The 14,253-nt window shown below is 55.3% G+C and overlaps 1 protein-coding gene across 2 annotated transcripts in view; it reads right to left on the bottom strand.

Annotated features, from left to right (window-relative positions):
• Positions 1–12,639, bottom strand: part of NOTCH1 (notch receptor 1) — a 46,623-nt gene extending 33,984 nt beyond the window's left edge. For both annotated transcript variants that reach the window (XM_054174218.1, XM_054174219.1), the window contains exons 1-2: positions 12,426–12,639; positions 10,266–10,347 (exon numbers count right to left, since the gene is read on the bottom strand). In XM_054174218.1, the coding sequence (XP_054030193.1) occupies positions 10,266–10,347; positions 12,426–12,483 (140 nt within the window). In that variant the 5' untranslated portion in view covers positions 12,484–12,639. The remainder of the gene's footprint in view (positions 1–10,265; positions 10,348–12,425) is intronic.
• Positions 12,640–14,253: the final 1,614 nt, after the last annotated feature.

Raw genomic sequence — 14,253 nt, 5'->3', positions numbered from 1 at the left:
ACACTGCCCTGGGACATGCAGGACCGTGGATGTCCCTCCTGCTCTAACAGCCAGGGGCTCAGGGAGGCACTTGAGACCCCTCCCGGCAGCAGCTATGGCCAGGCTCACCACACCTCACCTGCAGCTTTGCTCTGGCACCCGTTAAGAACCCAAAGGTTTCACAGGAGAGCCAAGGAAGGGGAGGCAGAGCTACCCAGCTCCCCCGTGCCCCCATGGGGCACCCCAGCTGGGTGATGCACCCCAAAGCCCTCGGTGCCAGCGTGGCCACACAAACATCTCCACCAGCCGTGACGCATCTCCCAACACCAAAACCCAGCACTAAACCAAACCAGTGGGGTTTTTTATGAACTTCTGCCCAGGCTCTGCTTTATTAAACACTCTGGGACACCAGCCTGGGAAAAAACCAGAGTTTCACACTGGGAGGGTGGTTGGCAAAGCAGCAGGTTCCTTCGAGTGACACCAGGTTAATAAAGCAAGAGCAGATCCCCAGTCCTGTTTAATTACAAAAAGCAAACTGCAATCCACAGTCTTTGATGTTGGTTTGGGGTTTTTTTTTGTGTGTGTGTGTGTGTGTTGTTCCAGTTCATTTTTGACCTAGCCCAAGCCATCTAATTGAGATTTTAAGACCTAGACTTTCATCTGGAGAGAAACTAAAGGAATTCTCAAAACTGGATATACTTATGGACAGAAGTCAGGGGGGAAAAAACCTGCTCAGAGCTCTGTTCCTCCTCCCAGCTTCAAGGGGAGAGGGGAGGGAAAAAAAGAAAAACCAACAAAAAAAACCCCAACAAATGGCTTTGTTTCTTAGGGCAGACATTAGTCAGGATGGTTTGGGAATCAAAGTTTCCATTGTAATGAAAAACAATATAATCCCATTACTAAGCAAAGTGGCCCTGGCTACCTGGGAAGGAGCTGCCTTTGAATGGAGCTTCATTCACAATAAACATGAAAGATGTCGAAGGAAGGGACCAAGACAAAACTTGCCTCATTCCCACCCTCAACAATGGCTCCTATGAAATATTACTATTTTGTTTTTAGCTCCAGTGGATGTTTTTTACATCCTCTCCCGGTGTAAAGCTGCACAGCCCCCACTGGTTGTGGGAGGAGGCTGCCCCGTGCCGAGCCCTGCTCTTCCCACTCATCCCAGTCCCTGCTCCTTCTCCTGGAGGAGCCTGTTTATGGGGTGAAGGATGAGCTTCCAGCAGAGGATCCCCAGGGAAGACAACCTGGCTGAGCCTGGCAGATGATTCTGTGATACTATGGTTCTGTGGTCCTGGGGCAGCTCCTCGAGCAGGTGCCCACACTGGTGACACCTGTAAGGTGCCCAGCTCTGCCTTCCCCCCATGGTGCCACCCAGCAACTGCTACATTCCAGAGCACCCTCTCCCACTACTCCCTGCTGCAATTTTTCATCTGTAAACATTTTCCCCTTTAAAAATATTTCATTCTTCAAGCCAGCAAAAGAAAAAGTTGAAATTTGGGGGAGCTGAGGAATTTCCACCTCCCCAGCTTGTCTGCCATCCACCACTGCTGGTGCCCGAGGCCCCTTACCCTTTTCTCCATCCTTTTGGGGGAGATGAGGAATTTCCACCTCCCCAGCTCATCTGCCATCCACCACTGCTGGTGCCTGAGGCCCCTTACCCTTTTCTCCATCCTTTTGGGGGTAAATCCCCATTTTCACCCACTCTGGACACAGTGCTGCCCACACTCACTGCCTGTGCAGGCTGAATTCACTCTGCCATGCTCCCAGGAGCTCTGGCACACAGTGTTGGTGTTACTATCTCATTACATGATGATGAACTCTCATTTTTTCCCCCCTTTTCCCCCTCAAAGCAAGTTTTGGCTAAACACTGCACTGCCAGAGAGCCAAATATGGAAAACTCCCACCCAGGACACGCGTGACCCTTCCATCCCACTCATCTAATCCTGAACATAAAACCTGAGATTAGGATCTGAATAGCCACCAGGACTTTAAACAAGCTATATTTAGCTCTGATATTTATAAACAGGAGGAGAGGAGGGGGTTTTGGCAGAGCACAAGGGTGCCCCCGCAGCACAAACCCTCCCCACAGCCAGAGCACTTCATGCTGGGGCTGCTTTGGTGGGATGGTGAGTGGGCAAAGGTTGCAACGGCCACTGATGGATCCAGCTCTCCCAGCCTCACAACCACGAAGCTTTGCAAGCAAAGCAAAACTCCCCAAATCACTTAGTAGCAACAAAACCCTCAGCCTCTTGGAATCCGCAGGCTGAGGGATGTGAAGGAGCTCTGAGCTGGAGGAGATGTGCTCCCAGGATCTCTATCCCGGGATTGCTGTCGCTGGTGAGTTTAACCAAGGAAACGGAGAGGGAGGGAGGGAAGACTCTGCCTCTGACACCTTTTGCCGGCAGAAATCCTTGTGTCAACATGACGCCCTCGCCGAGGGAGCGGGACAATGGTGGCGGCTCTGCCCTCCGGCCGCAGCCTGCATTCCTGCCCCCCTCCCCTGGAAACCCTCCTTTTGTGGGGAGCAGCAGGCCCTGTGAAAGGGCCGTCTGTCGCCCTGCCTTTTGACTTGGAGGTCTGTGTCTAACATTTTAATAGGGGCTGGGGGCCGGGGACAGTCGTGTCCCCCCCTTCTCTGGGACGGCTCCTCCATAGGGTCACTCTCCCAGCCCGCCCCAAAGCCGACATGCAGGGCTCCGGCTGCTGATGGGCAGCGGCTGCGAGGGTGGGAGCTGCACATCCCGCCATCGACAGCCACATTCCTCCACTTGCCCCAGAAGGAGATGTCTGGTGGGTCAACGTGCCATAAGTGCCTCTGGGAGGGTCTTTTTCTGATCCATCTGCACAAGGCTGCACCAGTGGGGTGGGAGCACTGGAGACCTGCTGTCCTGCTCATTGACAGCAGGTAATTTCCATCTTAAAATGAACCCCTGCATGCCCACAAGCACTCAGTCCCCCAAGTAGTGATGCTGGTAGGGAGTTGAAGGTCTCCAGGGTCCCCATCACCATGCTGATGCCAGCTCTCTTGGCATGGAGAGCAGCTGACAAAGTGAAGATCCTCCTTCGACTGCTCCTCTTGAGGACAGTCCTGGTCACATCACACCAAGAGCCAGAGGAGGCTGACCTCTCCCTAGAGGTGTTCAAAGCCAGGATGGATGGGGTCTTGAGCAACCTGCTCTAGTGATATGTGACCCTGCCCATGGCAAGGGGATTGGAACTAGATGGTCTTTAAGGTTCTTTCCAACCCAAACCATACTGTTTGCATGAGGAGGAATCAGCAGCAGGAGGCAAGGCTCGGCACTGCAGCCCCAGCCCTCACAACACCCTGGGACTGATCCTGCACAAGTCCAAGCACAGCCTGGCACCATTGCTCTCAGCTAGTCAACTTCAGACCCCGACCAAGGCACCACTCTCCCACCAGGAGCCAGTCTACCCAGTCCTCCCAGCCCACCACCACACAGCTGCTTCCCTGCAGCATGCCCCTTCTATTAAATCAGGGCAACGTTATAGCATCATTAAAACTTAATAAATCCATTTCCCATATAAATACCATTAAATTCAGGTTTTGGGGAAGGGAATTAGGGTGAAAACTTGTTAAAAGAAAATGACTTGGGCACAAATAAATTTTTGCAACTTGACTGAGCGTGAAAGTTTCCCATTAAAATGCAACCCTGCTCCCTTTGCTGGAAATGTGCAAGAGCCTAATAACCAGCACCTAAACATTAACTCTTTAACTGGCCCTTCCAATATTAACTCCAGGCTGCTGTGGGGGAAGGGGAGGATGTGATGGGTGAAAGCTTAAAGCAGGCATTAATTACTGCTGTGCAAGAGAAGCTCGCCCGCAGCCAGCACGGCTCAGGGCTCACCCACGTCCTGCTCCCAACAGCCCTCTGCAAAGACAGATGTGGGACAGGAGCCCCACTCTGCCTGGGGTGCTGGGCAGGATGCTGCCCCATCAGATGGGCTAGATGATCACTGCAGGTCCCTTCCAGCTGAAAATCACAGGATCCCATAGAAGCATGGTGGGGTTCAGAAAGGACCTCTGGAGATCATCTAGTCCCTGCTAAAGTAGGATCACCCAGAGCAGGTTGCCCATGGGTTTGGAATCTCTCCAGAGAAGACTACAGCCTCTCTAGGCAGCCTGCTCCAGGGCTCTGGCACCCTCTCAGGGAATCTTTTCCCTTATGGAAATATCCTGTTTGTTCTATTATGGAGCAGAGCTCCCCAGATGGATCAGCCAAACTTCTCTTCCCCATTCCCAGCCCTTCATAAGGACTTTAATTGTGGTCCCGATCCTGCACCTCTCACACCAAGCGCTGCATTTACCAGTGGATGCCTTCCTCTCCTAATTCACCTTCACAAGCCAGGATATGCCTGGAGGGTCCTGCTGCTCCAGCTCACACCAGGATAGGTTTTGGTTCAGATAAACAAAGCAAATGGAGGAAACTGAGGCACTAAGCAATCCTTCCTTGATGTATTTGGAAACCCCAACACCATCCTGCAGACCCCTGTCCATAGGGTACCTGCCAACACAGGGAGGTGAGGGAAGAGGACCTGATCTGCCAGACACAAGCTAGACTGGTAGACAGAAGCCCTCCCAACAGGTACCAGTGCTGCTGAGCAATGAGGAAGGCAAAGTCCAGACAAGAATGGTACAAAGGGCACCTTCACACCTTGGCAAGAAGGCCAGCTAGAAGCAGCACTGAGCTGTTCCCCTAACAAGACTCAGATGTCAAAGTGAAGATGGAGTGTCCCTGGGTGGCCATCTCTAACTGTTGAGCTCTACAAGCAAGCAGATGAGAGCTGCCATGGTCTGGTGTCACTACGACCAGGGTGCTGCAAGGGCTTCCCAACATGACACACAATAGATGCACAAAGATGTTTGTGCTACTACATCCAACTAGGGCTCCCTCAGCCACTCAGAGCTCCAGCTCTGCAACCCTGATCAGAACCTGCCGATGCTGGTGGTAACAAAGCAGGGCCCTGGCCCTCACACGGTTCTGCTCCTGCTCCTGGATGTCTCCACGTTCAGATACCCAAGAAGTGAAAATGCAAAGAGCCCCTCAACACCAGAGTAGCATTTCTGCTGCTCATTCTGGATCTCTGGCTGCTGTGAGTAGCTGTAGTTTTCCCTCAGACCAACCCACAAGCTGAGCCCTGGGCTGATGACCACCCAACACAACACCCACGGCCAGCAGCCCTTGGATGGTGGCAATGTCAACCTGCTGCTACTACCTCTTCAGGCCAAACCCAAGGAACCCAGCACTGCAGGATGAAGCCTTTCCATGGACAGATGGAAAGTTGGGATGCCTCTTCCTCACAGCAAATCCAGGCTCATGAGGGCACCATGCAGCAAGGCAGCTTCTGAGACCTGCAGAATTTTGGCACAGGCACTTCCAGGCACTGAGGCTCAGAGCTGTGTGCCAAAGGCACGCACTGAGGTGAAAACACCATTCAGCATTCGGAATCACCCCAAACGTTCACCTCTCCAGCCTGATGGTCTTCTTAACCCTGGACCACAAAGGAAGGGCTGCAGGAGCCCAAGACCAGCCTGGCGAGCAGTGAGCAAGCCGCCCAAGTGCCCTCTGGCAAGCAGGAGTCAGCTGAACACAAAGCCACAGACTTGCAGTGAAGCAGACAGACCCCAATCACCTTTTTGGCTCCTGGGATGGAGGCAGGACTCAGCTGAGACCCCACTGCAGCCCTACTTTCCCGGGGGGCATTAAGTTGTATCCCAGAGGCTCTTCCACTCCGTGGCCCCAATACATGGTCCAAACCCTTCACCTGGAGTTTGGCAATGTGTTAACCATGAAGAAGCCTCCATCCAGATCCAGAGCTTACCAGCTCTTGGTAAGTGCACCCTGAGGCTACTCCCTCGTTAAACACACTGATGCTCTATAAATTTCACATTCCACTCCTGTACACACGCCGTTACCATTTGGGACACCTACCAACACGAGCAAAACAAGGGGCACCACCCCTCCAGGCCTGGAAAGAGCAGGTTAATTTCCAAACAATGTTATTTTAAAACTTGCTAACTGCCTCCTGATTATGTTATCCAAGCCCTTAATTGGTGAATAGCTTGGTCCTGCGGTGACTTAGACGTGTCTCACTCGTGCTACATGCACAAAAAACCCAGCAAAGCCTTGGAGGTGAGACCAGGGCATGTAGAATCAGGTGGAACAAATGGACATATTGTGGCTCCTGGCAGGTAGGAAGACAGGAAGTCAGGTGGTTGAGATGGAAGAGATTTTGGTGGAATAAAACACACCCTGAGCAGAGCCCCATGCACTGCATCACATCTTTAAGAGCGACAAGTCCCTGGTGGGGAACAGCCCTCTCTGATCTCAGGTGATGATGGCCATTGCCAATACCTCATTGCCAATACCTCTGCATGCTTGGGAGCCTCTCAACAAATCCATCTCAGCAGGCATCGTCCTATCTCCTCTGCTCATCTCTGTGCCGCTGGTACTGCTGAGGGGCCTGCAAAGATATCTCCTCCTGGACACGCTGGCCCCTGCCTGAACACAGTACAACCTTCTGGCTGGCCACCACAAGTATCCAAGACATGAGAAAAATCAAGCAGAAAAAACCCTCAGTCCAAGCAATAAAATCCCCAAGGCAAGCTAGCAGGAGGCAGTGGGACCACCTGAGACAACTGATAACCATCAAGACACGGCGCAGAGAGATGTAAACAGAGATTCTTCTAGAAAAGGGCTGCACAACCCTGCTGCTGCCCCAGTGACCTCACCAGCTGGACTTTTCAGCTAAGTTTCTCTTCTACTGGAATCTGCAACAGGTGACTCTTTTGTGTTTTTAATCTCCCCTCTTACCCATTTCCACCTTGTTCTTCCCGAGAATGAGATCAGACTCGAAAAGAGCCATCAAGAGTTCTCAACATGGCTGAATCACCACTCGTCTACTTCTTTAAGAGCTTCCTCTGGCTGATTGTTCAATACCCCACCCTCTTCCTCTCCAGCACGGAGACTGCATTTTTTCTTTGTTATTATTTCATGGAAATAACGTTGAGTTAAAGCACATGAGAAAAAAAAAAACCCAAACCAGAAGGAAACTTCCGCCCTTTACCACGAGATAACAATGACTGAGCAGTTGAGTAACTTGAAGGGCAGTGAGAACTGCAGGGCTTAGATCCCTTCTTGGTCTTCCTGGTTGTCTCCTGGAAGAGTTTTGAGCTAAAATAATCCTCTCTTCCCACTAAGGTTCTCCCTTTGAAGGTTTCGTCCAGTCTTTCTGGCCCGCTGCCCATGGAAGCTGGTGGTGGCAACAGGCACCAGCTCAGGAGCCACTGCCTGGCTGAACTGCAGCGCTGTGCTGATTCATAAACAGAGGAAGTACTTTAGCAAGCCGACTTTTCCCCCTTTTCAGCCCAAGACCAGAGATTAATTTAACTTATTCTTTTCCTTTGCCGTCTCCTTTGCTTCTCTGGGCAAGAGCACGACAGCCCAGGCACAGCTCCTCTGGCTTTAATGGTGACAGGCTGGTGGAGCGGGGTTGGAAGCTCAGCCCTCCTCTATGCCATCTGCTTTTAACTAGTGGAGCAAGGGAGGTCCTGGGAATAAATGTCACATGGCACGGCAATCTAAAATCAGCCCAAGTCATTGCAGGGATGCCAGTCAAAACTATGGTTATCCAACAGTCTAATTAGGAGCTATCAAAAGTCAAAGGGACCTACTGGAAAACCTTCTCATTTTGTCTGGGAAAATACTGTAGTGAAAGGCAAAGGCCTTTTTGGGAAAGCCACAGCTCCCCAGCTCCGTGGGACCAGACGTCAAACACCCCAGCAGCCACCGCCTGCGGACCAGACCCTTCCGAAGCTCCGCATCTGGTGCGAGTGCCACGCGTGGGACAGAAACACCTCCTGCCTTCAGCTGGGGGCAAGATGCACAAAACTCTGCTGCTGCTCTTCCAACACTGAAAAGACCCAGCTACCTCTGCCAAGATGGGAAGCAGTTCCAAAGGCTGCTTAATTAGGCTGTTTCTGTCGCTGGCCCTTCAGCCCATCAAATGCTCAGTCCTCTGCATTCAATTAAAGCCCTGCGTGCCCCGGACAGCCTGGCAAAGGGACAAGCAAGATAAAGCACCTGGAGATTTCACACCATCACCGTGAAATAACCCCAGCAGAAACAGCTCCTCGTCTCGCCCCAGCGATTCCCTTTCCGTAGCGGGGCTGATAGCTCAGGTTTGGGAGTTATCAGAGTCGTCTTCACGTAACCCGAACGAGCTCCCTCCCCGCCACAAGCGCCTGTCCACGGGAGCAGCGTCTCCCTCGTACGCTATTTATTTCACTCCACTTTCTAATTGGATTTGTGGGGGCAGCACAATGGGGCTTTATGGCCAAACTTTGTTAAGTGCCAGGCCGAGAGGAGATGTGGCCAGCAGCCAAAATGGTGCATTTCACGCAGGCGCCAAAGGGCAGTGCCAAGCTTTCCTGCGTCTGGTATCTGTGTTCTTGGCTCTGCTTTGTTTAAGAAGCTTGGAAGCAAAACTCCTCGTAAAGAGATATTCGAACAAGTGAAAAAACCAGGGGTTTGCTATCAGATACGTTGGAAAGCTGCACCTCCTCCAGCCTGGCAGGAGCTCTGATAGCAGCTCCCATCACTGGCAGAGCGCACCCTGCATGGGACAAGCACCGAGAGCGCGCACCTTGGTTTCCAGCAAAACCAACTCTCACGCGCACTCATGAAGCCATCCTGGCGTAACCAGGTGGTTATTCACGGCTAGCAACGAGGAAGTTCTTGAAAGTTAACTTTTTCCCTTAAAAAACAACCTGCCCCAAGCCTGCTTTGGAGGCTTCTCCTCCAAATAGAGCTCGCACACATCAGATCTAATTAGATTCCATCACCATCTGCACATGAAATGTAAATCAGGAGTTGCAGAGACTTAAGGAAAAAAAAGGGAAGAATGACCACAAGGAAAAGGAGGGGTGTAAGGTTGGGGAGGGGGTGGAGGGTTGGGCATTCTGGGAAGCCATACATGATTAGTCACACAGCATTAATCTGCCTCCCTTAACAATAGCTGCCGAATTTCGACCGAATCCCAGCTGTCGCTCTTTGAATGAAAGAAAACAAGATTTAGAGCGTCAAGCGTTGGTAAGGGCTTCTGTGCAAAAAAAAGTGGCGTGCATTCATTAGTGGCTCACAAAGGGACCCAGCCTTTGTCCATTAAATTGCTCATGTGCCTGATTGATTTGCTGATTTATTTGTACCAAAGGGTTGGGGGGCTCTGCTCGGAGAGAAGGGGGTGGGAGGTGCCCGGCTACTGGGCAGAGTAACGGCACCCAAGGCGGATTTGCAGGAGAGCAACAGACATTGTCAAGGGAAGCTGCCATTCAACAGGTTGGGATTGGAAATGCCTTCAGGTTCCTCCGCCGAGGACTTCCTCTTTGGAAATTTGGGGTGGGTGGGAACGTCTCCCCGCCTGCTCTCAAGCTCGGGCCACGTTCAACAGGCAGAGGGGAAATCTGGCCGGAAAACAGAGCCTTGCCCATTCACATTTCTTTTATGGAATAGTTTTAAAAGGGAGCTGGAGCCTTATTCATTTCTCTTGGTTATTGTTCCCTGGGAGCCTGGAGTGAATCGGCCATCGCTGCGGTGGGTCGGTTGGTCCTTCAAAGAGCCCCAACGCTTTACACATCCGTTTTCCCCACAATCGGCTCGGAGAAAGCCCCTGCCTGGGTGCCAGGTCCCGCCAGAAATGCCAGGCTGGATTGCAGCCTGGCACCAGTGCCAGCAGGGCTGTGGGTGGAGGTGACCGTGCTCCCTTGCAATATCCCCCAGACCAACAGACGTCAACGGGGCAGCTCCGTCAGCCAGAGCCACGCCACAAAACTCTCTCTTGAAGGTTTATTGGAGGTGTACTGGACACTGCCCCACAAAGTGCCAGGGTGCAAGGAACTGAAAGGCAACGCTTCAGGGCCAGGAGGGAGTAGCTGGAAGACAGACAGACAGACAGCCTCCCTCCCTGCCCGACGGTCCAACAAGTGCTGCAGGCTGGCCCTACCTCCTGCTCCATCAGCAGGGCAGTCTGCATAGGTTACCACCAGCAAAACATGGCCCTTTGCCCATGTTTTTCCACCCAGCTAGGAACAAAGCCCGATCCTGCCAAACTCGCGGCGACTCCTACACAAGCAGGTTATTCTTGCCACTCAAGGAAAGAAAACGCATCTTGCCCTATTAAATCCAGAGCCTTCAAAGCAAAGTCAACATTCATGGCAATACTTTGGTCGGGGGGAGATGAAAATCCTGTGGCTCTTCCATACTTACTGGCACACCTCTGTCCCGTTGAGAAAAGTTTCACACTTGCCCCCGTTGAGGCAGGATTCAGCAGGCTGCGTGCATCGTAAACCTGCAAACAGAAGGAGGGTGTTAGCCACAGTGCAGGTCCGGGGGGCAGCAGAGGGGGCTGCATCCTCTAGTGTCGCCTGGACCGGGGACAGGCTTGCCGAGACCCCTCAGCCTGGTGAGATGGGGGCTGCATCCTCTAGTGTCACCTGCACCGTGGACAGGCTCGCCAAGACATCACAGCCTATTGAGTTGGGGGCTGCATCCTCTAGTGTCACCCAGACAAGGGACAGGCTCAGAGACCCCACAGTCTGGTGAGACAGGAGCTGCATCCTCTACAGTCATCCAGACCAACAGCAGGCTCACTGTGATCCTGCAGCCCTGTGAGATGGAGGCTGCATCCCTTAGTGTCACCTGGGCTAGGGGTGGGCTCATCGAGACCCCGCAGCCTGGTGTGATGGGGGTTGCAGTGCCCAGTGGTCTCCACCGGCAGTGTGATGGAGGCAGGCAGGGAACACATGGCCTCGGCACAAAGAGCCTCACCTAAAAATAAACTTGGGGTGGGCTTGAGGGCAGGCTCTGCCTTCTCCTCCAGCAGGAGGTCTGACAGAGAGAAAGCCCAGATCACGCCCTTGAGTGACAAATGCCATTTGGGAAACCATCCGCCCGAGGGCCCACAAGTTACCATTAACTCGGTAACGAAATGAGTCGCCCGTCACAACTTGCTATGAGTAAAGGTTTCATTGTCTGTCCCTCGGAGCCTGAATCTGCAGTTACCCCAGCAACTTGCTGAAAGCACCAGAATCGCTTCCGATTCCCACCCCAGCTCGCTCTTCCCCTTCGGTCCCACTTCACAGTAACCAGTTCTGCCACACGCGTGTGCAGACAGAGCAGTTCTACAGTGCGTGACGATGACTTCACACCATCACCACCACCATCACCAAACGTCTCCCCCCTGAATGGCTGCCGAGCCCCACGCACTTCGGGGACACCCCACATGTCCCACGGGGGATTCTAGGAGGGGTGCTGGGGACTGCTCCAGCTGGGCACAACTTTCTGCAAACTTTCCCTCCGAGGAGCTGGGTGCCAGACAGCAGAGGGATGGCAGTCTCGCTGCTTTCCCTTCCCCACATCCTCCCAGGACACTTCTGCTCCGGATAAGACTCCTCGCTCGGCCCCGAGGTGGGGAGCGGGGTGGCAGCTCCCCTCTCCGCCTCGCACCTCCGGCCACTTTCAGGGCTCTTTGCCCCGGTCCCACCGGTTGCCCCTTTCGAGCGAGCTCTGCGGCGAAGCACCCAGACCCAGCCCGGCCGGGGTGGCGCTCGGGGGTGGGGGCTCGGCTGACTTTCAAGAAACAGGGAACCGATTAAAAATTGCAAAACGGTCAAAAACTCTCGTAGAACAACAGGCAGGAGCGCGGCCGCTCTGCGCGCCCCTCTGCCGGGACGAGCCCGTCCCGAACTCCGGTTCCCCTGGTTCCCGCCGCGCCCTGCTCCGGCCGCGCGCGGTACCGGGCTCCGCTTCCCATGGCCGGCCGCCGTACCGAGCTCCGGTTCGCCCCGACCGACCGCTATACCGAGCTCCGGTCCGTACGACCGACCGCTGTATCGAGCTCCAGTCCACACGACCGACCGCCGTACTGAGCTCCGGTCCCACCAACTGACCGCCGTACCGAGCTCCGGTCCCTCCGACCGATCGCGGTATTGAGCTCGGCTACACACGACCGACCGCGGTACCGAGCTCCGCTCCCCTCGACGGCAGCGAGCGCACCTCCCCGCGGCACCCCCCGGTACCAAGCTGCAGTTCCCGGCGGCCCCGAGCACAGTTTCCCCCACCACCTCCTCCGGGACAGCGAGCCCTGGCCCTCTCTCTCTCTCTCCCGCGGAGATGAGCCCCGCTCCCACCACGGTTCCGGCCCCACTTCCCCCGGCAGCACCGAGCTCCGTTTCTCCCGCTGGAGCCGAGCCCGGTTCCCAGGCATCCCACGGCACCAAGTCCCGGTTCCCACGGGGACCACTTCCCACCCCCATCCCCGACAGCGCACGGCTCCGGTGCCCAGCCGGGACGGGGACACACTCGGCGGCCAGCCCCGCTCTCAGCAAACTTCCTGCCGGCGGAGGGGCCCGTCCCGGCGGCCCTCACCTCGCGTCAGGGCGGGGAGCAGGAGCACCATGAGGCCGGGCGCCAGGAGCCGCTCCATCCCGCTCTGCTCCCGCCGCTCACAGCTGCATAGATCCGGAGGGCCTCGGCCGAGCCGAGCCGGTGCCGGTCCGCGTTGCCCCACTGGGAGCCCCCAAACACACCGCGCCCCAGCGCCGAGCGCAGCGACTCCCAGCGCCGGCGCCTCCCGCGGCTGCTCAGCCCCGGCGGGCCGGGCCGGGCCGGGCCGGGCGGGAGGGCGGGAGGTGGAGGGGGGGGGTGGGGAGGGCGGGACGGCGTGGGGCGGGACGCCGCGGCGCGGCACAGCACAGCACGGGATGGGACGAAACGGGACCGGACGGGACGCTCCTCCCTACCCAGCCTGGGGGCCCGCCGGTGGGACCCACTGCCCCGACACGGAGAATCGGGGTGGGAGTAGGATAGCGGGGTTCGGGCAGCAGCCCCAGACGCTCCTGGTGCAGCCCCCTAATGCCGGCGCCGGACACCCTCAGTGAAGCTTCACCATGCAGCCCCGAACACCCCCGCTAGAGCAGCCCTCCTTCCCTCTCCCCCCTTCCCAAGCAGCCCTCCGGACACCCCCTGTGCAACACTCCTACACAGTTACCAAATACCCCCAGTGCAACCTTCCCACGCTGGCACCAGACACCCCCAATGAAACTTCCCCATGCAGCCCTAGACACCCCCGATGCAGCCCCTCTATCCAGCCATTGGACACCCCCTGTGCAAACCCCACCATGCAGCCCCCACAACCCCAATACAGCTCCAGCACAGCCCGCCCATGCAGCCACTACAGAGCTTCAGTACAGATCTGGACATTTCCATGAAACCACCCTTATGGAGCCCCCACACAGTCCCAGCACAGCCCCAGACAGCTGCAGTTCGGCCCCCGCCACCTCAGCCCCGGTGCAGCCCCTCCATTCACACTCTGCACAATCCCAGTGCAGTTCACCCCTATAGTCCCAGTACATCCTCTCTGAGCCCTCTAGCAGCCACTTTAACCAACCTCAGCACAGCTTTCCCAGTGCAGCCCCACTGGGAACACGGCCCCTGTGGGCTGCAGCACCTACTTCAGGATCTCAGAAGGACCTAGAGCCCCAGGGTGACCCACAGCATGTCTATGTAGGGCCCCTTGGAGCACAACCGGTGGAGGGGACAAGCTGTAAATGGATGGGGCAGCTGTAAATGGCCAGTTGCATTGGGGGTAACAGGGCTTGGCCTGGGCATCCCTGAGGGTGTCAGAAGATGCAGCAGGGGACACAGGGTGGGATTCACCCTCTGTCCCACACCATAATGCAGGTGCATGCAGGTAGCTGAGCCATTTCCTATCCTCTTTCACCATGCCATGCAGAGGCAGCTATGGGGTGGGGGGGTAGGATGTTGTTTGTTTTGTGCTCTGAACTCATGAACCCACAGCAGAGCCCTGGCCAGCCCCATGTGCTGCATCCACAAGTAAACAAACAGATGAGGAGGAGCAAGGAAGCCAAACCCAGGAGGCAGCCCCACAACCCCCAGATGTTCACAGGCTTCCTGTGCATGCAGCTCTGCCTGTGGGTCACAGAATCCCAGAATCACAGACTGGTGGGGGTTGGAAGGGACCTCTGAAGGTCATTTGTTCCAATCCTTCAGTTAAAACAGGGTCACCCAAAGCAGGTTACCCAGGATCATGTCCAGGCAGGTTTGGAATCTTTCCAGAGAAGGAGACTCCACACCCTCTCTGGGCAGCCTGGCCCAGGGCTCTGGTACCCTGAAGCTAAGGAAGAGTCTCTGGATTCATCCCTGTGTCCTCAGAGTCAATGCTGAGGTTGAGCCC

The sequence above is a fragment of the Dryobates pubescens genome, chromosome 29 (assembly GCF_014839835.1).
Source record: "Dryobates pubescens isolate bDryPub1 chromosome 29, bDryPub1.pri, whole genome shotgun sequence".
In the NCBI taxonomy this organism is placed as follows: Eukaryota; Metazoa; Chordata; class Aves; order Piciformes; family Picidae; genus Dryobates; species Dryobates pubescens.
The sequence above is the reverse complement of the archived record's forward strand: the minus strand, read 5'-3'. Positions and strand labels throughout refer to the sequence as shown.